A 24,740-nucleotide genomic window follows, 5' to 3' on the forward strand; every position below is an offset into this window, starting at 1 on the left:
TATGCGAGGCTTCTGTATCCAAAAGGAAAATAATACGCTGGCCTCTAACAACCCCTTTCACCCTGAAAGGATGACATGCTAGATCACTCGAAAGGGTAGCTAAAACAGGACGCTCCTCGGTAGGGGTTTGTTTCTTCTTATCTTTACTGAGTTGTCCCTCAACTTCCTCCTCCTCGCTGTCCACACTATTATCACCTTCCTGTGGCTCTTCTACCTCTTCCTCCTCCTCAGAATGGACCTCAACATAGTGGATTTTGCCTTTACCTAGGCATCTGTGGTCAAGAGTCCAAGGCTCCCTACAAGTAAAACATAACTTCTTTCTCTTGAGTTCATTGCGTGTCTCAAAATCCAATCTGGGGGTGTTTGTCTTTTGATTTTTTTATTTCCCTGAAAAGAAGTGGATCCTTTATAAGATTTCTTAGGACGCTGTAATAGTGAGGTAGGTGAGTCTAAATCGTGAGCTATCTTAATGGCGTCATCCAAGGTGTTTGGTTTTAGGACTTTAACCAAACTTCTAAAACTATCCTATAATCCTTCTCTGAATAACATCACCTTGCATTGTTCGGACATATCTGGTACCATCACTAAAATTCGTTGAAACTCATCTATATAGTGATCCAAAGTCCTGCTCTGCCGTAACTGAGCCAAATCCCTGTAATAAACCTCAATATCCTTCCTGTCAAAACGAGTAAACAGCTTTGAGCTGAAAACTTCGTATGAAGTGATGAGTCCGTGATCCTGGGTGACTAATCCATGGTGCCACCAATCATAGGTTGCTCCCTCAAGATGCATCGTAGCAAATCTGATAGCTTCTGTTTCCGTCATGGGCTTGAGTGTTAGGTAAGTATCCAACTGATGAATCCATGCCCTGGCTGAAGTTTTATTGCTGCCATCAAAAGTGGAAAGGGTTAATTTGTTCATAGCATGTGAGTCCGTGATCCTGGGTGACTAATCCATGGTGCCACCAATCATAGGTTGCTCCCTCAAGATGCATCGTAGCAAATCTGATAGCTTCTGTTTCCGTCATGGGCTTGAGTGTTAGGTAAGTATCCAACTGATGAATCCATGCCCTGGCTGAAGTTTTATTGCTGCCATCAAAAGTGGAAAGGGTTAATTTGTTCATAGCATGTTTAAGATCCCTATTTTGCATCTTGGGCCTCCTATCTTGTTGAGGTCTTTTAGCTTCCCTCGTCTGGTTCATATATTGAACAAAAGTCAAATTTTGTTTGACTGGATCCAGAAATAAATCCCACTCATCATATATTGCCATAACATTATCAGGTTACAAAGCTGGGGCTGCGGGTTGAGCCACTTCCTTTTCAGCATTATTTCCCACAAAAACGGGAATCAAAGGTCTATCTGTATTTCAAGTAGGAGCTCTTGCTGCACGGGGTGATCCTGCTATGCTACCACCCCCACTGTGGTGGCTCGGTGCTCCTCTATTTACAGGAGCTAACTGTTGCATGGCACCTGTGAGCTGTTGTAATGCTGTAGCAAGGTTATTTTGCCCATCTCTAATGGCCCGCAAGGTCTCCATTACTTCCCTATCCATTGCTTCGTCATTTCGTGCCATTGGAGAAGTTGGTGCTTGTTCCTGAACCTGTTCAATTCCAGTAGTTTGTTCAACCTGTACTTCTGGCCCAAAACTTATGTCCTCATCTATTGAATAACTATCTTCCACTACAAGATGTTTTGAAGATTTTGTCTTTTCCGACTGAAGATGACGGAATGTATACTGCCTTTTACTCATTCTTGGCTGTCATTTTGTTTAATGAACCTGCAAATAATAGTTTTTCTGACACGCTGGCAGGACTTGTGGCTTTGATACCACTGTAATATCCTGACCTTATATTTGTCTCAAATGCTGATGTAAAACTGAGATAATAATTTCGTCAAACAAATCACAGACCCTCTGAAGTAAACTTTAAATCAATATACTGGTCATTGATTTGTTAGTTTAAACAAACTTATAATATTGAAGAGTCATTACAACAAACAATTGGCATTCGACCACAGTTGGGAATTAATGATTGATTTAATTTGGCACTAGTGGCGATTTAATTCAGAACACATAGAACAGGTTACCCAACACCAAAATGTTTCTTATTTCCAACTTTGAAAATGATGTAACTTCAAACTTAGATACAATTTTCAACAACTAAAATTAATACTTAGTTATTAAAGATTCGAAATGGAGTATATGACCGAACTCTTCCACCTGGGGCTACCGTCGAGCATCACATATATGTTTAGCTGCGGTTAGCTCACCTGAAAACTGAATATGTTTATGCTGTAGCTGCAAATGGAGTTCATACCAATCTTTATATGTTTATGCCGTAGCTGCAAAATGGAGCTCAGTCCAGTCTTTCCCACAACCTCTGATAGTCCCTGCTTTATTATTATTTTTTAACTCCCACGTGAAGGCTGAATCCGTCTACAGTAAGAAGCCCAGAGTCGAGTTATAATCCAATGTTGCTAGTTCTCTCTGTATTAGTCATTCACACCCAGCTGCTAGTATCCTGAAACTTGGACTTGATAAACCGACCCTCCGTATCAATGGTATTACATGTTACTGCCAGTACGTAACACCCAATGGCCCGTCTTTGGTGACGACTCAGACTATTCAATGTAATAACGATTGAAACCCAAACAATCTTACTCGTAATCAGTGCAACCGCATGTTCAGTTGGGTATATAAATCCGCTTGTGAAGAGTGCAAGCTCAATCGTCCAGCTAAATCGCCCACGGTTAACATACAAGATCTCAACCTGATATCTTCTAATGCTAGTAACCCAACGCCTTCACTGTTATTTTCACCTGTGTAAAATATGCTAACCCATACGCTGCTTGTTAATGCTAAGTTTGGAGTTCCCTGTGTATCGTCCTGCAAGAATATGAACTACAAAACTCCCTTCGATTTCCTCTTTGGCCACGATTAAATTCCTTAATGACAGGAAGCTGGAATCCAAATTTAATCCAAAAATATTAACACAGTTTGGAGTATTTCAAAAACACAGACCCACCTTACCTGCAAACTAGCTCCACTGCATTAAACTTACCGATTTCTTGCCCAATTTGTACCATACCAAGAAGATTAAGGTGACGTCCAACCTTTTTGAAAATCTCAGACCTGAGGGTTTTCGTCCTCAAGACTTAACCAATCACATTTAAGCAACCAGAACTCAATGCATTTGGTTTCATAAATTTCTTGTGTGTTAATCCCAATGCAAACTCTTGTATATATAGCCTTGGAATGAGGGGAAAGTACAAAGAGCAAGGAATGTGGGATTAAATGTCATTTTCGTCCTGTAGTCACTTAAAGCTATTTATAAAGTAAATAACTTTCAAATATTAAAGTGACTTAGCTCTACTCATTTAAATAAAGTTCTGGAATAAATTAAATTAAATCCCTCATTGTGACTGGAAAGCATCTGGCTATAAATCGTAATTAATCTATGCAGATGTGGAGATAGATTAATTTTGTCGCTTGGAACTAAAATTGAGAAGGGGACATGACAACAGGTCCCACACACTATAGACAAATTATTGGTCATTAATGTATTTGATGAATACTAGTCCTGACATCTGTTATGCAACAAATGCATTGAGTCAGTTCATGTGTGACCCAAGAAATTTCATCTTATGGTAGCGAAACACATTTTGAGATACTTGGATGGAACCATTGGATTTGATCTAAAGTATGACAATGTTGAAATACATCTTCGTAGGTATTTAGATTCAGAGTGGACCGACATCTTTGTTTATCACAAACAAACTACAGGATGTTGTTTCAACTTAGGATCTGCAATGATATCTTGGTTGAGCAGGAGCAATCCTCAGTTGCACAGAGTTCTATTTAAGCAGAATACATTGCCACCTCTATGGGAGTTCAAGAAGCAATTTGTTTAATGAAGTCACAGGTTGGATTATATGGAAAATCCTTGAACCCTGCAGTCTTACATTGTGACAATCAAAGCTGCATAAAACTATCAGTAAATGGAGTTTTCAACAACAAATCAAAGCACATCGAGAATTCCTATCACTACATGAAGGACATGGTGGGTATAAATGTCATAAAGTTGGTATGCATCAACTTTGATGAGCAAACTGCTGATATATTTACCAAACTTCGCTCAAAACTAAAAGTGAAGCAATTTAGAGGTAAACTTGGTATGATTAAAATGTAATTGTAATTCCCGAGATTGAGTCTTGGTTATGTTTAAATTTAATATTCAATTATATTGTTTAAAATTTTAAATATTACATGAGTTACTTTTTTTGCATGTGTAAAATATCATGAAAGGTGACTATCTTTCATTGATGCCTTTTTTGAGGTCGCTATTATAAGGTGACGTTCTTAACAGTGGCTTGACCTGTTATAATGATGGTCTTTACTAAGTTGCTGACCTGGAGATCACAATACTTGTCAGGATGGACTACATTAATTTGCTGTCTCAGAGATCATGACAACCTAATGACTATTCATGATGGACTACATTCAGTTGCTATCCCGGGGATCATGAGTCTGTTGTTAATCTGATGGACTATATTTAGTTGCTGTCTCAGAGATCAGACAACACTTATCCTTTTCTAGGATATGATATAGAGAATATATTTTTTGGTAGGCGTCATGGACTTGATGTTAGTGCACATACCAAGAAAATATATGGGAAATAATTGGATGATGTCTCGTGATGCATAAAACTTCCAAATACCATTATGAGATGTTCGTGATATTTCAATCCTCCCTAGCTAAGAGGGAGTGTTAATGATGTAGCTTCAGTCGGATTGATTTATAATGTAAATCATAATTCAGATGATTTGTAATAAATATATGTATATGTACTTGTATATAAACTTATATATATATATTCAGATTAGTAACTGATTTGCACAAATAATACTGTAATAAGAAATCGAGCAACATCATGAAATATTATATTACTCCTAGTGAAGTGTTATTATCGTGGTCATAAATCACACCACCGCTCATGTATGTTATGCGTTTGTTGTACACACTGATCACAGAGTTTATTATTAACATTAGTTGTAATGAATACTCACAACCACATAGGGTTATGAGCCACGTAGAGTCATACCCCTATGTGGGTGTGACTACTCACACACACATACACACAAACACACACAGTATCATATCACTTCCGGGAAACCATCGATCAATACAAATGTTATTACCTGCAGAAATATAAATATAAATTTAGTCTACTAAATATATATATATATATATATATATATATATATATGTATCAGTGAAAATAATACAGTTGCAGAACTGTATAAACAGGATCAGTTTGGATTAAAATAAAAATATATTGTTGCATACTATCTCAGATCTACATTCCTCAACATAATCAGCTACATTTAATCAGACTTGCTGAGTCTGGTAAAATGAACCATCAGGTCTCATTTTGATCTGCTCTGACTTGGAACTGGGAGCTTCAGCAAGTATTGTAACCTTGGTTGAAAGACACTTAAATTGAAAACTCCGTAACAATATAATCTTAGTGGATATAAGATGACTCTGCTATTTGTCTAGTTGGAAAACTTCTTGTCCGGGGTATGGAGTCATCAATTAAAAGAATTATTGCTTGGTGTGCGGGACATCATTGAAGGCTAACTCATTTTGAACAAACTTTTGCATGTAAAGAAAAGCATAGCTCAAGTAGGAATTGACACATCCCTACTTAAGCTCTGTCATATATGAACTTGTGAATCTTTCTTTAGAATTTATATGGCTTCTCTAGTTTCTGTGAGGGCTCTCTAAAAATGTAGAAAGGCAATGGGATCGGCTTCTGGCAGGTGTCACAGAAAGGGAATCAAAGTTGGCACAGAAGGTGGCAGCAGCAGCAATAGGAGCAGCCGGAAAACAGAAATAGCACTGATGCAAAAAAATCAAGAATCTATTGAGTAACGTCAACTTGGAATATATGATCTTGTAGAAAGAATGGAATTTGTTTGTGGCAGATTTCATGGCACCATATTTCTGTTATAAGGCAGCTTCCATCAGTCAATCCTTGCATATATGGGGTGGCCGTTTCAATGACATATTCTGATTGTTTGGTGGCATGGCACCTATTTTTGAGAGCTTAAGTAGCTATTACAGCAACATCCTTTGAGGACATTTCGGTGGTTTCTTCAGCACCATCCTAGGATTGTTGGTGGCGAGAAAAGAACCATTTATTGTTGCTATTACTTTTGTACATGGTGGAGATTCACAAGTTTATGATTGTTCTCGAGTAGTTCATTGAATAGGGAGAAAAGTAATTAACTGTTTGGCTGTGATGTGTATAGTTCATGACGGCTGTGTTTTTGGAAATGGAAGTATACTATTCATCTTAGTAATTCTGACATGTGATAAAAAGTGTTCAATTAGAAAGTGTAAAATATGTGTGAAGTGAGCGTTATTTGATGAGATATGCATTCAATTTGGGAAAACAATAATATTTCATAGTGATTTCACAGTTGTACAACTTACTATCCTGTACTTTTCTGGGAATGGCACTTGAACTTTGTACCCCTAAACTAAATTTAATTATAAATTAAGCATTAGGTGAAACCACAAAAGGTGAAAAAGAGGATGTACAAGTTAATGAGGACTAAAGCTTTGAAAAATGAAGACTCTGCTCACCATCTACAAATTCTGGATGATACCTGTTGGTTGTCAATCAAATTGTTTGTGATTTTATTTTATTTTTAAAAATATTTCATGAAACATGGTTTGCCTTCAGTGTAGATAATTATCAAAATGAAATTGTTGTCTTTTAAATATTAAAATTGAACGCTTTCAAATGCTAAATGTGAATGAAGAAAACTATAATGACAGGATCTTGTGTTGTGAAAATATTGGATAAATTAAAGAATGAGCAAGATGCTCATTTATAGTTTATAAAGACAGCGTTTCTATTACGAAACAATCGTCATTATTAGAAACATTCTAATAATGAAAGAATATTAGAAACATTCTATTATTTACAAGATTAACAATATTGACTATTAAAATAATAATAAATAGGATATACCATCTCTTAATGGTCATTCTGTCTATGACACCAAGGAGACCTCTGGACTTAACAAACTTCTCTGGAAGTAGGGACTTGTGAGAATATCAACAGTCTGATCTACTGTAGGAACATATTGCAAATCTACAGATCCATCTTCAACCAGCTGATGGACAAAGTGACAATGAATGTCAATATGCTTGGTTAGCTCATGGTAGATTAGACTTTTTGGCAAGTATGAGGACCCCTTGATTGTCACAGAAGAAGGGTGAAGGGCCTGCCCGAGACATATGGATGTCAGAAAGCATCCTTCGTAGCTAATTTGCCTCACAACCTGCTTTGACTGTTTCCTGATATTCAGCTCCTATTGAGAAAAGATATATAAACTGCTGCTTCTTATGGTCCAAGTGATAGCACTTGTGCTCAAATTGAAGACAAACTTGGAAGTGGATTTTTTTATCATCAATAGAGCCTTCCCAATCCGAGTTTGTGTAATCAATGAGGGAGGGATCTTTGGTTCGTTCATAGAGGTTCCCAATATCTCGAGCCTCCTCACATAGTGCAGGATGTGCTTCGCTGCAGCCCAATGATTTGAAGTAGGAGTCATCATGAAGCGAGATATGTAACTCATTGGAAAGCTGAGATCAAATCTAGTGGCGGTTAGATAGATCAAATTGCCCACTAGTTGCCTAAATGCTGATTCATTCTCAATAGGAGAACCAGATTTGGCAGATGACTTTTGACCAAATTCCATAGGTGTAGATGCAGGTTTGTAGTCCTGCATTCTGAATTTGTCGAGTAGGGCACATGTATACTTAGTTTGAGAGATGAAGATGCCATGTGACTGTTGTGAAACCTTGACACTTAGGCAATAGTGCAGAAGCTGGTCATATCAAAAGATTAGCATAAATTCCTTTTGATTTCTCGAATTAGAGATGCCAAACTGCCAGTGATGATCAGATCATCAACATAAATAACCAAAAGGATGATGATACTTCTAGTAGTCTTGACATACAGATTCAAATCAGGATGACTCCTTTGGAAGCCTTGATCTGTGAGGTACTTAAAAATTTAATGTAGTATGCTTGAGGACCCTGATTGAGGCCATAGATTGCTTTCACCAATTTAAGTACATAGCATTTTACCAATAACCTTGAATCCAGGAGATTGTGTCATGCAAACATCTTCTTCTAACTCACCATTTAGTAAGGCATTCTTGATGTCCATTTGATGGACATTCCAACCATAATGAGCTGTGATGGCTAGGACTAATTTAATGGTTCTTATTTTTGCTACCGAAGTGAAGGTCTCCTCATAATCAATTCCTTTATGTTGAGAAAGACTTTGACAACAAGACGAGCCTTGTACTTACCTAAAATACCATCAACCTGGGATTTGATTTTGTAGACCCATTTACACATGATGTGTTACTTTCCTGAAGGAGGACTTGACAGAACCCAAGTGTTATTTTTTAATAGATTATGATGCTCAATCTTCATAGCTTTGCCCCACTCAGGTATCCCTTTTGCCTTTGTGTGTGTTTGAGGTCCATACACACTATGAATGTTGGCCAAAATTTATAGAACTAGGGAAATTGCTCTTCTTCCAAGTAGTTCTACCCTCGATAAGCTCATCATCCCGAAGATCACCAATCGTGTTAGCCCATTATTTAGGTTGGAGAATGGAATTGCCAACATCAGAAGTAGGAGGTTCAATCGGATCATCATCATTAAACAAAAGATCATATGAATCCTGAGGAAAATCAGGCGGTGTAGTTGCATGTTTGGATGATCCTATAGGAGAAGGAATTGGTGGAGAGGCAAGAACACGAAATAGTTGGAGCCTTCATATCAGGTGGATCTAATGGAAGATGGACACCCAACTCTTGAGCTTTGAGAGATTAATCCTTAGAATCCAAAATTGGATGAGAGGGTTCAGATGGCCCCGTTCCTCGTCAAATACCTCATCATAGCTGAAGATGAGATGATTAGTCTTGATGTTAAGTGGCAGGATTTGTGATTATCATTGTAGCCGGTTAGCATGAGTTTTAAGCTCTTGGCATCTAACTTGGTGCATTTACTAGTGATCCAGACAAAAGCAATGGAGCCAAAACTTTGAGATGACTGATTTTGGGCTTACAACTTGACCAGATCTCTTCTGGAGTTTGCTTCTTGACAACTATTGTAGGAGAGCAGTCAAGAAGATAGACGACAATATGAAGTGCTTCAGCCCAAAATTTCTTTAGAACATTCTTGTATTCAAGTGTAGATGTAACATGCTGAAATTTCATACTAATTAAATAAATTGGAAATATCTAAGAATTACATTCTTTTCAATATAACATGAAGACAGTAATAACTACTTACGTGTTTATATCTTTTTCCTTCCATTGAAACATAAACAAGTAAATGACTAATTGACTGCTTTAATCTATAGAAAGTGAAACTAACAATTCTTCTAACTAAATTCTTAACTGAAATTGCAAGACATAAATGTGAAGTAAAGTACTTGATTTGTAGATGGATTGTATAATGACTTTGATCCTGAGTTGTACAAGCCTTGGCTATTGGAGAAGAGGAGAAGCATTGCCATTGGGCTTAACCTCCCAACCGCGGACCTCTAATTACCCCCACACAATCTCTACCAAGAAAGGCCCTCCCTACCCTAGGAATCAGGCTTAGGGCACTGAGCATCCTAGTATTAGAGCGTCGGCTAAACAATTAGTTAGGTTTAGTATGCCTTCCATACACCCATCTATCGACTATTAGCACTTTGACCTCTAGTGATCACAACAACAAGCATGCCACTAACCTACCTTGGCTTAGGATTTGTGAGGGCACTATGTATCCGATCACCCACTGTTCAACTTGACAACAAGACTATACTAAGGACTATTGTGAGTTGACACTGGTTCTTAATCAAAACACATTGATTGTTTTAGTTACTAATGATTCTTTTTATCATGCAAGAGTATCGACTTGTTCAATTCTTTCTCACACCCTTCATCTCGACCATGCTGGTCTTCCTAGATGATTCATTGGGTGGATGTATGAATACTTGTAATCACAACCAATAAATCTGCATAACTGGCTTTGGCAAATATAAAAAAAATTCTGAATTTTAAAAAGCATTATATGCATAGCCAAATCCTCTGCCATTCTGACGTTGGCGTTACAAAAAGATATTTGAAAATGTTTAAGCATTCATATAAACAACGAATATATTTGCCATTCTGGCACTGACAACATAAAGATAGTTTCCTTTAATTATCTAAGTACTTAGCTATTCTGGCTTGCCATTACAAATTGGTATAGAAGTTTTGAACATTTACAAATCTTGATCTACAAGGTGCATATCTCTTGTCATAGTAAGTATGTTTCAAATACCCTTGTGTAAGTTGCACCCTCACCGGTTATATTTCAGAAAGAAACTTTCCTTCGATGAGTGATATTGTAGTTCAACACATTCATACATACATAAGGAGTGAACATCGATTCATTCATAATCAATACAATGACATTATGAGATCTTCAAATGGCTTTTGCCATGTCTCACGATTTATTTGCAGAATATATTCACATGAAAACAGAGGTAACAACATGACTTGATTATTGGTTGACTTGCACGGTATGAACAACAATTGATACTGCACGAAATGCCTAACTCCAAAAGGATTTAATTTACCAATGATAGACTATGCACTGAAGTATGAATATGTTTGATTGCTATGCCTGTAGAGCGGTGTATCAAGTCACATGAATATTGAGAGTAGAAAAGAGATCAAAAGGAGGTGGTAACTCCGTTTGCCAAGATGAGAAAATATTATAAGCTTGCAATGAGCTATCGCACAAAAACATAGCCTTCTCGGCTACATGCTTAGTTACAAGCAAGATTGCAAGGGTGACAAGAGTTACAAGATTCATGGAATGTGGCAATTAAAATAATAGTAATATGGCCGCCCACAAACAAAATAATACAAGGCTAATGAGAACATTATAGAAATGTGGCCGCTCAAGGTGAAAGATAAACTTATTGCCAAGAAATATTAATTAATACTTAATACTTTAGTATAATAGTGTCATTCGCCACCTACCTATACTTGTGTACGTATGTACACACACATATGTGTGGTATATTAACAATGCATTTAACATATACATCTTATATTATGTGGACATATACATACACTTAATTCAGCCATACATACAAATACACACACACGCACATATATGCTTGTATGTATGGCTGAATTAAACGTATACAAGTATATGTAGATGATATGGTACTATTGTACTATTAGATGTTTAGTGATTTTTCTTGGTAATGAATATTTATTGACCTTAAACTTTAAGCAACTCCCCTCCAAAGAAAGATAAAAAAATATTGGCGAATCTTACATTATTTTAAAAAATAAAATAATTTCTATTATTTAATTGGCAAATCTTAAATTATTTAAATATTTTTCGAACTAAATTTTATAAAAATGTGGCAATTTTAAATTTTTTAAGAACTATTATTAGCCAAAATTTTCTAAAATTAGTCAAGTGGCAAATATTAGCCACTAAAAAATACTCTGGTTCATAATATACTCTTGCTTGCCTAGCCGTTTTACCCCTTAGCCTTGGTGGTTAGATTTCATACTTGTCAACTCATAGTTGAAGTGGTCTCCCTCACCTAATTCCTTCCTTGGCAATACTTCCCCCATTCGACGTGATCTTGCAAGAAGAATTTCTCTGTGATAATATCATATTCCTCAAAGAATCATAATTCATTATAACTAGTTATTGATTATAAAAACATCATAACAGCCAACTACTATTTCACTTCTTATGAACAAGCAAACAATCTTTCCAATATTTCCAAATAACAATATAACACCATAACGAATAAATAACATGTCATCTTCATATGAAATTCTGACAATTAACCATCTTACCATTTCACATGATCATAGCTAATTTTAACTATCAACTGACTTCACATGAAAGCTTTAACGACTATGTAAGCAATTTTAAAATTGGGCACAAATTGGGATGTAACAGTAGACTAGGCCATTTTGGTGATTGTGTGGTTTCTATGCTCAACAGAATTGTTTTGTTGATGGGTGTAGGGTGTTAATTGGCACTTTATGCCATATTCACAGAAATGGGAGAAGGCAAAGGAACATAATTTGCTCCCATTGTCAGTTCTAAGAGTAAGATGTTGAACTTTTGAATCAAAATAAACCTCTGATTTTTGAGAAAGAAAATACACCCAGACTGAAATCATCAACAAATTGGAACTAGTAACAAAAGGAGTAGTCATAGGTCTGTAGCTATTAATATGAACTAATTAGAATACCTTAGAAGCTTCCTAGGAGTCACCATCTGAAAAAGGAGTGTGATGCTGCTTCCCAGCCTAACATGCTCCGCAAACTCCAAGGTTTTGAGTCTGAATCTCCGATAGTCCAATAACAAGATCTTCTTGAGCAAGCTGAGAAAGATAGTGCAAATTTAAGTGCTCATACCATTGATGCCAGAGTCTGTGAATAGAGGAGTGTTGGGCTGCTATAATAAGTCTGAGAAGATCATGATTCTCAATGTCGACAACAATGGTTGATAGTCTCTTGATCCATGATACTGCACTTATTTGAACTGAATGTCATGTCTAGCTGAGGGGAATATCTCAAAATTTGACTGATTGAGAGAAGATTAAGTTGCATTCTTCGAACATAGTACATATCAAGGCAAATCAGTTTCCATGCTCTCGACTGAATTTGTATATTGCCTTTTCCGACAGCAGTGTACTCTTCCCCTCCAAAAAATTGAATTTGAGAATGGTTGAAAATATGTGAACCAATCCTGATGATTAGTGGAGTGGCTGGAGGCACCAAAATCAATATGCCAGACTCACCTTGCTCAATGTGCTCCGCAACATGTGCTTTATGTTGTGAACCATATTTCTTGTCTTGAGCAACTAATTGTTTACTCCACTCTAACTTCATATGACCTAACTTATGACAGTACTCGCACTTAATATTTTTCTTCTTTGCGCCTTTTAATGACCGAGTAGGGGGATTCTGCTGAGAAGTCTGAGAGAATTGATAGTTCCTTTTATCCTTATCAACAAAGTGAGCTGAGAAAGTTTGTGTTTGAAGATGAATTGGTACCACTGCCAAATTCTTGTTTCCAACAATCTTGTTGTAAATGCATTATGCAGAGCATGAGTGGAAGCAATTTTAAGAGTTTCAACAAAGTGCTGATAGGAAGATGATAGACTCTTTAGGGTGATTGTCACCATGTCTTCTTCCATTTTCTTGTTCAATGACTTCCAACTGATTTCGCGTGTCCTTGATTTTATTGAGATGATTCTGCAAGGACACCTGTTCATCCATCATGATGGTGAAGAGTATTTCTTCAAGAAGAATGCATGACTCTTGTCAGAGGTTTCATGCAAACCTTTTTAGACGGCTTCAATTTTCTGTTGTTGTTTTGCCAAAAGGAACCTGTGACAATTGATCATAAATGACAGGAAGTTTGATGAGCATGACAGCTTCTCGATTTTGCTCATCAAGTTTGCCATGCTCTTTGCCTTCATCTGTAGGACGATCAGTCTTGCCCAAAACAATTTTGTCAAGACATCTGTATTGAGAGATTGTCATCATACATTGCTTCCAAGCTAAGTTACCAGATTCTCTCCAGCAACCCTCAAAGTCTGGTTCAATTCTGTCCAAAGTCTGGTCCTTGTCAAATACTTTCCAAATGGCAGAATTCAGAGCAAATTTAGAAGAATTTTCTGCCCAAGAGCCGAACCCAAGCTGAATTTGGTCTCAAAACAAATTGTTTTTACCTTTTAAAAATGTTTTTTTTTTCCTAATTTGGTTTATTCGATCCTCCCAACCCTAAAAGTGACCACTAAAAAGGCCAAGAAATATGGTTTATTGTCATTTATGCATTAGTGAATGAAAATGAAAACTTGCTTATCGAGGAAATCCAAATTGACAAGTGGTGAAGTCCAAATTGCCAATTATAGAGGAATTTCTTTATAAAAACTAAGATATATTCTTTGAATCCATTGCTTCAAATTTGAATCTCAACTTTCGATCTAGCTTGGTTGGAAATCCTCTAACCAATATAAAAGAAAAATCAGATAACTGCACTCATCTTTTGGTGATTCCTTTCATTCTCAAACTGTCCCCTGATATGGAAATATGTCGCATGCGACCAAGCAAGTGTATGATGTTGTATGTATGGCTAAATAATGCAATTAATATCCTATTATATTGAAACATAGATATGGTGGTGTATTTTACTATGTTGCTTTACTATTAGCAGAGTGGTGTATGGTCTTATTTGTTGTTGCATACACACACGCACACATATATATTTTTAGAAGATATTTTTTTGTACGGAAGAACCCAAAACGAATCTGACCCCAACCCAAAAAATATTTGGATGAATTTCGAACCCAAATCTCGAACCCGCATCTGTACCAGAATCCAAACCGGCAACTTAGCTTCCAACTATTATAGTTTCTTCTGTTGAATTTTTAACATTCCTCGAGCTATATATTTGTCAGAGATGCCATTGCAGAATACAAAAGTATATAATTGGTTAACTGGAAGGCAACACGAATATTGAGGCAGAATATGCTCAATACACGAAAATCACATTTTGAATAAGCCTGAGGCAGAAAGCATACATTGATTTCAAGGTTGTGCAGTAGACTGCTAGGCACAGATCCCAATGCAAGAGTTTTGGAAGACCCAGAAAATAAGATGAAGACTTAGAAACTATGGAGAAAAGCTGCAAATAATCGGGTCTTGGTTTTACTGTTTACTGAAAAAATGGAAGCTGCAGAGAAAATCCTAGGTGTCTAGCTCGCACAGATCTGAGAAAAACTGAGGCACTACAAACCTGAGCAGTAAAGAAAGGTCTGTAGGATATAACAAAAAATGGTTGCAGCAAGAAATGACCAAGAAATGGCCGTGAGAGCTGAAAAATAAAAATAAAAACGGTGCTGGAATCCCGTTTTGGACAGAACTTGATCATGAAACTGGTTGCCAGGTCCAAAAAATTAAAGACATGGTCATCATTTTCCAAGAAAAACCTGTAAAACCAGGTCGCAAATAAAAAAAGACCGGATGCATGGTCATTTTGAATGGCTGGAGCAAAAGAAATGGCCCAAAAATTTTAACCTGCAGGATGAAAACAATCAGGAGAATGGTTGTTGAGCATGAGCACAGAAGAAATGGCCACTTTCGAACAAGAAAAACGCAGAGAGGAAGGTTGCGATTTGTGAAAAATAGTGACAGTTTGCAGAGGAAAAAATCCTTGTTTAAGAAAGACCCATGACTGTAAAACAGAGGCAAAACCATAATATTGTGTTTCACTAAGTCAATACAGTAGAAATCTCTCTGCAAAAATGGCCTTCAATCTTGTCGACAGGTTTCAGCAACCCTAAAAGCTTATTTTGCGAAAAATTAAAAACAAATAATCTCAAAAATAAAATTATAATTTTTTCAAGGAAAATAACACTGCGCTCATACCATATTACACAGGTAATTGGTAGAATACTGGATAACTTAAAGAATGAGCAACACTCATCTAGAATGTACAAAGGCGATGTTTATATTACAAAACAATCGTTGTTGTAAGAAACATTCTAGTAACAAAAGAATATTAGAAGCATCCTAAAACTTACAAGATTTACAATACTGACTATTAAAATGATAATAGACAGGATAGTAAAAATATATTATCTAATAAAAATGGTGTTGTGCATAACAAAGGAAGTGGGCAGAATGAAAAGGAGAACTTGGAAGTGTATGTGGTTGATGGATGATAGAATATTTAACAATCAACAGACACTCGGATGTACTTTGTAATCCTTTTAAGTGCTCTGGAATCACAAGATCTGAAGAAACCAAACAGCGGTGAGGATTATTGATTCTTCACTGAGGCACACCCCTAAGCTTCTTGTTAGTCTTTCTTGACAAAGAGTTGGGAAGGAGAAATAGCCAAAAGTTAAGGCTTTGTCCTGCTATAATTGGGAGAAAAATATGGTGGGCATGGTGCCTGAGTTCTCTATTTTTCAGGAGGGAAGTCAAAGCCCTGGTTAGCATATTGGTGGGGGTGGGTTTGGTGGAGGGGAGCCTTGGCAAATCGAAATCTGCCAAAATTGAAGATTTGTCTTAGATAACATAAGATGAATTTATTTATGTCTAACAAGAGACCACTAAAAGGGTCCAATCCAACCAGGGAAACTACTAGCAACAGGAACACCAAATGGTGACCGGCAAAAAGCAAAACCAGAAGCAGAGGAGAACAACGAGGGGAGGACTAAAAGTCCTTCCTCGGCTGAAAAAAATCCATGAGCGAAGGATTTGTACTAAAATTCCATCACAAATAATATTTATGATGGATTCACCATGGAGGGCCTTTTTTGAATGATTTTCAAGGAGATTCTTTGGCTGGAAACAACATAAAAGAATAGGATTCCAACCACATTCTAGATGTATGCTCTCTTGTGTAAAATTATATCATCTATACATTGAATGGCATTGGAATGCCGAATGAGGGATGGGATTTGATGACATCTTGGCATTCTTGCTTGGGAAGCTTTTCACTTTTGAATGGAGTTTAAGGCTGGGAATGGAATTAGAGTAATATATTGGGGGCGAATGAAGCTATTCAATAAGAGAATAAAAGATGATTCTGAAAGAAACAATGTTAACTGATTTTAATTTGCTGGTTGACTAGGACTGGTAAAGCAGATCCTTTACCTTAGGATCACAGGAGTTAGTGTTGGTTGTATAAAGATTGCCCTGAGAATATCCCTTTGCTTGACATCTAGAGTGTAATCATTCTTCCTTGATACTTTTTTCTCTAGTCAAATGATAGAAATTCTTAAAAAAAGATATAGGCAATTGAAAGTTTGAGGCAACAAGATGAAACTGAAGAGCCAATATAATTAGAATTGGCAACGTCTAATACAAAAGATATTCTCTATTGAATTGCATTACTTATGCTATGGATGAGCCCTAAGTGATTCAAAAAGATGAGACTCATCAGTAAGAGAGATACTGAAGTAGGAACTTGATCAAGTGCACATGATATGAAGTTTTGATCAAGAAAGCCTTGATACAAAGAATTTGACTTAGATATCATTCCTATCATCTATCTCTATAATCTGAAAAGAAATCAAAAGTCATGTTTATCATGGAGTATGAGGTTTGGGATCAATGGTTATGGAATACTATAAAACAAAAGGAAATCCTTGAAAATGTCACCACCACCATCATGATCAACCCTGTGTGATATTGATAAGACATTTTTATCCTATTGAGGTAACTTGGTTTGAAGAAGAAAGAATATTTAACACCACATAAGTCTTCATTGTTAAATCTTGCACAAGTGAGCAACAAATGCCTTGAGTGCAACTTATGATGCAGTGTGCACAAAGCAGTTTCATAACTAAAATTTGCGTCCTAGCTGCAGAGATAGAATAATGATCAGAGCCTCCTTGATTCGGTCGAGAGAAAATTAAATGGAAAATCATGCTAGGGAGATCTTTAGAGTTATATCAGAGTAATGAGACTGGTGGTGAGTTGGGCGAGTCGGTCGAGTCAGCGAGTCGAGTTACCTCAACCGGGTCAAAATGACCCGCGACCCTGACTCGGTGGGTCAACTGGGCTGACTCGCCAGACTCAGCTGACTCGGCTGGCTGACTTGACTGACTCGCCTAGCTGACTTGGCTGACTCATCTGATTTTTAATTTTTGTATTCAAAATTATCTTAATACGTCTAAAATTTACCTTTGTACTTACATAATTGATGTATGTTATGAATGTGATCAAATTACCTTCTATTTCATGATGTTATTGTGTCTTTAAGCTTTATTCAATAATGGGTGCATGGAATTTATTTAAAACCTAAAAAATCTCTAAATTTCAAGTGATTTGTCACTTTGCTGAGTCGCTGCTGAGTCACAGGTGAGTCTGAGCTGGGTCACGAGTTGAGTTACCCTTCCCGAGTCCGGGCTGGGTCCGAGACTCGTTACTTTGATTTATATTAGCTTCAAATTTGAGGAATTTAGGAATGGGAGGGGAAACATTTTTCGGAGTCATTGACATTAATTTGGTGACAACCATTTCTTAACCAAAGATCATCTCTGCCTCAAAAGTTTCCCATAGCCTGGCTTACAATGTGGCCTTCCCATCAAAAGAACCCTTTGATTTGGTCTAAACTGTTGTGTACTATGTGATATTATATGTACACCAATTACAGGAAGTATTGAATTATGGTACCCTGGCAATTGTAGCACCCTCTTGTGACACTGCTTCAATCATAGCAAGTTTCTGATTATGGAGCCTAGCATAACAGATTGCGCATCTACATAATACCTATAAACCATCGTCATCTTGATCCTCCACCTGCGAGTTGAAATTCTTTGTCTACAATGTTGTCTTTTCCTGTTGGTTGCCATGTGGTGTAGCATGAGTTTACTGCCACTACTTCAGGATTAATTCTAAGGGCTTTTTACGGGCAGTAAATCCCCATCATCTCAGGGATTTAAAAAGTGGGTTTACCTAACTAAAAATAAATCTAATGCTGTCTTTCCCTCAAAACCTGGAATTGTGACACATTTGACGAAGTCAGGTAGTCTACATTTTCAGATGGGTTTGATGACATTTTTCGAATCACTATGGGCAAGTTATTCATTCAATGGACTGTGAGTTAAAAAGGAGGTTCAATCATCTGATGTACTACTGGCAAAATTTGAAACAAACTTTAACAGTTTACCATGCATATTTATATATTGTTGTCACTGCCTAGTTTTTCAAATATATCAAATTCATACAAATGTTGAACCTCTGATATTCTAGAATTATCAGAGTTGATATATATTTTGTTATAGTCATCTTCATACTCTCCAGAAGGTGCAGGGATGCAACAAGTTTTCATTTCTTTAAAATGCATCTACACAGAGAAGAGTCCCAATTTTTTAGAAATCATATGATTTTCGTTTTATGCATTGGTTGTAGCACTCTTTTACTTGTGAATGACTTGAAAATTTAATGCATTATTTGGTGATTGTTAAGAGAAAGTTACAAACTCGGTACTTTTGTTCAGGTTGTAGAAGTATTGCGCAATGAATCCTCCTGGCTCTACGATTGTCGGAAGAGGGAAGTTCTGGGAACTTTTCATTCACCTAATGGAAAGATAGTGGAATTCATATATACACAGGTGCTAACTACATTTCATATTTGCCAGCTCTATCCATTTCCTGTTGAGGTGTTAAAGCTCTTTGTTGATATCTTCTTCTATAGGGATACATCTGGCATTAGATTGTCTTTAGGAATACAAAGTTTTTTTTTACTTATTGGGGTATCCACATTTTCTTATAGATGTACGCTCCAACAACTCTTGCACCGCCAAGGAGTTCTTATACATTACGATACACGTCGAATTTAGATGATGGAAGCTTTGTGGTATGCATGCCAGACCTTATTCTTATTATCTGAAAAAAATGTTGAGTGCGATTAATGTGTTTTGGCTGGTGCTTTTGAGGAACCTTCTTTGACATTTCTCTTATTTATACTGCTAAAATCTTCAATTAATCAGTGTTTTAATTGGTTTGTGGTACAACTTGCTCACAATAGATCTGTGAAAGATCTCTGCCTACTGCACAAGGCCCACCTCTGATATCTCAGTCACAAAGTTTTGTTCATAGTGATATCTTACCTAGTGGGTTCCTTATTCAACCTTGTCAAGGCAGAGGATCACTGGTGATTATGGTTGACCACAGAGATTTGAAGGTGTATGTTGTTTGCAGTTTACTTATTTTTATTCTTCGGTTTATATCTATTTAAGAGTGAGTGTATTCATGGATTTGTTTTGTGAATTGGCAGGCCTCTACCGTACCTAAATTACTGCATCCCTTATATGAGTCTTCAACATTTTTTGTACAGAAGATGGCACTAGAGGTGAGAGCATGTTTATAGCATTTGGTTCTCTCATATTTGATTGAAATTACTTTAATATGAATGGTTTATATTGATTTCTTAATTCTTACTAATATAGATCACATCCTTCAGGCATCTTGTCATCTTCAAGCTATAATCCAACCTGAAACAAGTGCCTTATCCCAGAAAATCCAACAGCCATATGATGTACGCTCATATAGTCAACGTCTCTGCAGGTGAGACTAAGCATCTTGGAGGCATAAAGTTTGTTGGAACTTAGAAACAAGCAATGTTTGTCAAATATAATTTCTCTACTTTAGATAGACATTTGAAGTTTTATGCCAAAATGAGGGTAGAAATTATTTGCAGGGGCTTTAATGAGGCAGTCAGTGCATTGCCTGATGATGGCTGGATTTCATTATCAAAAGATGGAATGGGAGATATTGCTATATGTATAAAACCTTTGTCAAATTGTAAAACAACACAGAATGAGATACCGATGTTAAACAGTCCATCCTCAACAGACATGGGTATTTTGTGTGTCAAAGCCTCCCTGCTTTTACAGGTTGTGAACATTGCTTCAAAAATTTGGTTAGGTTATTGATGTTGAAATATTTGTGGAATTATCATTTGTAGAAATATTTTAAGCTATTATGGGTTCTGTAAAAGATCCACTCTGATGTTGAGCTTGAAATAGCTTGACAAGCAGTTGCCTGGATGTGATAGCTAATGGACGTAGCATTATGGTCTTCAGGAAGTCTCTCCATCGATACTGGCCCGTTTTCTGCGGGAAAAGCGAATTGAGTGGGCAAATTCCGAACCCGAATTCAATTATAAAGGACCTTTTCATGGAAGTCTAGAAACATCAACTTTTTGTAATAATTTGAGGCAGGTTTTCATGCCTTTCACCCGGCCAGTGAACCAGGATGAGGTAAGCCGGCGAGTTAACCAGGATGAGGTAAGCACCTGGATTAGAGATTTCTGTTGAATTGAGTTTTCAGGTACCATCTCAGATCTGTTTCTCAGTTTGCAATTTGATAAATTATTTTGCAGTTTTTAGAATTGATAAAGTTAGAGAGTTCTGGACAAGAGAATGATATTGCACCAAATGAAGCATTTATTTTGCAGGTAATTTTATATAAGCTTTTATGTTTACGTAAGTGTTACAGTGAAATGTTAATGAGCAAACAACAATAGTGTTTATTTTTAACATAAAGCTTGAACAAATGGGGTGGGGTTGTGATGGTTATTGGACTATGCAGCATCTAACACATATTTTTTGTTGATTTTCTGAAGCAATGCAATGGTTTAACTGAGACTACATCTAGAGGTTGGGCGCAACTTGTATTTGCACCGGTTGATTCTTCATTGTCCGATGACCTTCCTCTACTGCCATCAGGATTTCGTATAATAACTATAGATACTTACATGGTAATCCTCCTTGACGAGTAAAGTTTGTCTGGATTGGCTTATACGTAAAATACTAGAACATTCTGATCTGTTGTAATTGCAGGATCAGTGCAGCCTCTCACGGACTTTAGATTTGACCTCGCATTTAGAGGGCGGGTCTGAAGCACGTCGACTCCATTCTTCTGGAGAGTTTGATGTTTGCTTCTATTCATCTGTACTAACAGTAGCATTTCAGTGGACTTATGAAGCAGAAACACGAGATCTTGTTGCATTGAAGGCACATCATTATGCTCAACGAGTTCTTGAATTTGTCAAAAAAGCAGTCCTTTTGCTTAGGCCTGCTTGTAGAACTTCACAGATGGGGATAAGGCCATATGTTTTCAGCTTAGAATCTAAAATGTTGGTTCATGCGATGACACAGAAATACAGGTATGCTACCAGTTTCTATATATTAGTATTTATAGCCCAGAACTCAAGGAAGGCTCTAGGATAGAAAGAAGAGTGCTTCAAGGCATTTATATACTTGTTAAACATGTGTTTTCTTTATGTCAATGACTTAATTTTTTATTTTTTATCATAGGAGCTGCTTTGGTATGGACCTCTTTAAAACAGGGGATTCTGCAAATTCTGATGTTATATTCAGGGCCTTTTGGAGTCATCAGGACGCAATAGTATGCTGTGCTTCGAAGGTAACTATGCAGAGGCATATTTCTTTGCTTAAACCATATTGGGCTGATCATTCCCAACCGCCCCCCCTTTCTCAAATATTTCAAATTTGGATTTAAATATAAATGTACAATTTACAATGAAACATATTTTAAACTTAAAGTTAAAACAATAGAACATTAAACGGAACTTTGTAATTTTTATGATCTCCTTACCAATTTAATATCGTGCTGCTATAATAAATGTTTCTTGATCATGAATTTCCCAGAACTAAGTTACTGGGTACCGCTGATAAAGCCTGGGTCCTGGTACTGGTATGGTTCGTGTATTGGTACTGTTCAGGTTCTTCCTGGGTGAATGTGTTCTCTATGGATCGTTCTGTGAAGGACCCACAGTGAACCCAGGCACCTAGGAAGTACCCGAGGGCCGTACCCAAGCAAATATACCAAAATATGTGCGTGCATATGAAATAAAATACGCGGTAATTCAAAACTCTCATCATAACTTTGTATGTATATACTAAGTGAATCTCTCTGTCTACGATGCATCTGATGAAGAAAATATGAATATTACATGTCAATTGTAATTTAAATTTTCATTCTGTAACAACATTTTGAAACTTGAGCATTCATTTTGTGACTTATGAATATGATACGAGGTATTTTATTTATAATTATATTGGCAATTATTGATTTATGATAATCAATCTTGTTTTCATATTTATGCATTTACAATATATGTATATTTTAAATGCATAGATATATGTGCACGCATTGGACGAACCCGTAACCATACCTGTACCTTTACCGCATTTTTTTTTCCATATGTGTGCACCTGTATCCTGTGCCTGAACCTAAATCGGCAACTTAGCCTCAGAATTCTCTTCTTATTTTTTGTTGTAATCAATTATATTAACAAGACGAACAGGGAAAGACAACATAACATCCCAGTTGAAGGTAAACAACAGGACTTGGTATTCTCCTCTGGACCTCAAAATTATTGATTCACCTTGTAGCTTAATGCATTTCTAAATAAACCACATCCTTATCCCACAACTCTGTCATACTATATTAAATTAAATACAATATTCATGTGCCTGTTTGGCAATAATTTGCTTACTAGCTACTTGAATGTTTCTTTTGATTCTTGAACTATCTATTTGGATATTTACTTTTTCTGGTTGATTTTTGTTCCCATGGTTATTGATGTAACATATCTGGAGCTAGCAGAAATTGGTGATCAGTTTCATCAATCATTCAGAACCTCCACCAAAATGTAGGAACTTTTAGCTAGGAAAATTTGTCCACCATGAAAATTCCAGAAGTATCCTATAACAAAAGCTTCTAGTTCTTGATATCACAAGATAAAAAAAAATACCACCGCTCCTAATGGGTATCAACTGTAAAATTTAAAACCTTTTATTGGCTTGATCTGCTTCTCCCAACTTTCCAAATTTTCTTGAAATTATTAACTTACAAATTTCAATTGTGTTTATCCTACCGTGTCTCTTGAATAATACGACTTTTACATTTGAAGTGGCCGACGTATTTGTTTAGATTTTGGAAAACTTACAGATGTGCCTTGAGTACTATGTAATACTATCATTCCTAAAGATATCTCAGCAGTTGTACACCACATTCTGTACCAACCAAAGTTACTGATTTGGGTATGGGTTTGAGAACCTTGTATGTGGGTATGTGCCATTTTTTTGGAGTTTGGGTGTATATATATATATACAAAAAATTTAAACAAATAAACAGAATTGTAAAACTAAATCATTTGATAGTATGTTACTTCATCATTGATCGATACCAAATGCCAAACGTTAAAGACACAATAACATCATCAAATAAACTCAAAGTTATAATGTGCTTAAAAAAGCAAGTGGGGTCTGGGGATAACACTCCAGCCGGGGTCAATGGACAGCACCTTCAGTGGTTAAGGGGTAGCCCCCATTGTGGGGGCTTGGGGGCAGTGTCAAGACCAAATTAAGACCTTGAAAACCACAAAAATTCCATGGTGCCCAAAAAAGAAAAGCTAAGTTGTTTATTTATTTATTGTGTTTTAAGTCACTTTTTAGTTTTAAAGTCACTCTTTGTGACTAGCCTGTGGATGCGCCAGGACACGCTCTGGATGTGCATCCTGGTTTTTGGATACATTCCAGATGCTTTTGTGCACATCTTTAGTCCTGATGTGCATTTGGGATGCATGCAGACTGCATCTGGAGGGTGCATCTGGACCACATCGCATCTGGACCTGGTTCACACCTCTAGGATGTGACTTACAGTAACTAAGGTTTTAACTTTAGAAGGAAATTTGAGTAATACTATCACATACATACATACATACATATATATATATATATATATATATAAAATATGTTCTTTTACTTATCAAACTACATAGCCAGCGCAATTGTTGCCTTCACCAAAAATTAGTAATACTTGTGGATGGGAATTTATAACGCTAATGGTGTTTCTGATTGCCAGAACATTCCCGAGTATGTTTTTGCAAACCAGGCAGGATTACGCATGCTGGAAAGCACTGAAGATTCTTTGCCAGGACTTCCCTGGGAAAAAACCATTCCTGAGAGTGAGAGAGAAATTGCTTACAAGGACTTGTTTCAAGTCCTCCATCAGGTGGGTGGAAATGATACGAACAGTGGTAGTATAGCTTCATATTTACTGTACAACATTAAT

At 36.6% G+C, this 24,740-nt stretch overlaps 1 protein-coding gene across 8 annotated transcripts in view; it reads left to right on the plus strand.

Moving 5' to 3' along the window:
• The window catches only part of LOC149528815 (homeobox-leucine zipper protein ATHB-15-like), a 109,630-nt gene that overhangs the window by 84,216 nt on the left and 674 nt on the right, over positions 1–24,740 (plus strand). For 4 of the 8 annotated variants that reach the window (XM_089809102.1, XM_089809107.1, XM_089809108.1 and 1 more), the window contains 12 exons: positions 19,133–19,246; positions 19,408–19,491; positions 19,663–19,818; positions 19,912–19,986; positions 20,098–20,201; positions 20,335–20,530; positions 20,720–20,923; positions 21,019–21,093; positions 21,262–21,396; positions 21,479–21,804; positions 21,956–22,064; positions 24,531–24,680. In XM_089809102.1, the coding sequence (XP_089665228.1) occupies positions 19,133–19,246; positions 19,408–19,491; positions 19,663–19,818; positions 19,912–19,986; positions 20,098–20,201; positions 20,335–20,530; positions 20,720–20,923; positions 21,019–21,093; positions 21,262–21,396; positions 21,479–21,804; positions 21,956–22,064; positions 24,531–24,680 (1,728 nt within the window). The remainder of the gene's footprint in view (positions 1–19,132; positions 19,247–19,407; positions 19,492–19,662; positions 19,819–19,911; positions 19,987–20,097; positions 20,202–20,334; positions 20,531–20,719; positions 20,924–21,018; positions 21,094–21,261; positions 21,397–21,478; positions 21,805–21,955; positions 22,065–24,530; positions 24,681–24,740) is intronic. The other 4 variants (XM_089809105.1, XM_089809109.1, XM_089809106.1 and 1 more) reach the window with 1 other exon arrangement.

The sequence above is a fragment of the Cupressus sempervirens genome, chromosome 11 (genome assembly GCF_028749045.1).
Source record: "Cupressus sempervirens isolate cs-2001-9-10 chromosome 11, ASM2874904v1, whole genome shotgun sequence".
NCBI classification, from domain to species: domain Eukaryota; kingdom Viridiplantae; phylum Streptophyta; class Pinopsida; order Cupressales; family Cupressaceae; genus Cupressus; species Cupressus sempervirens.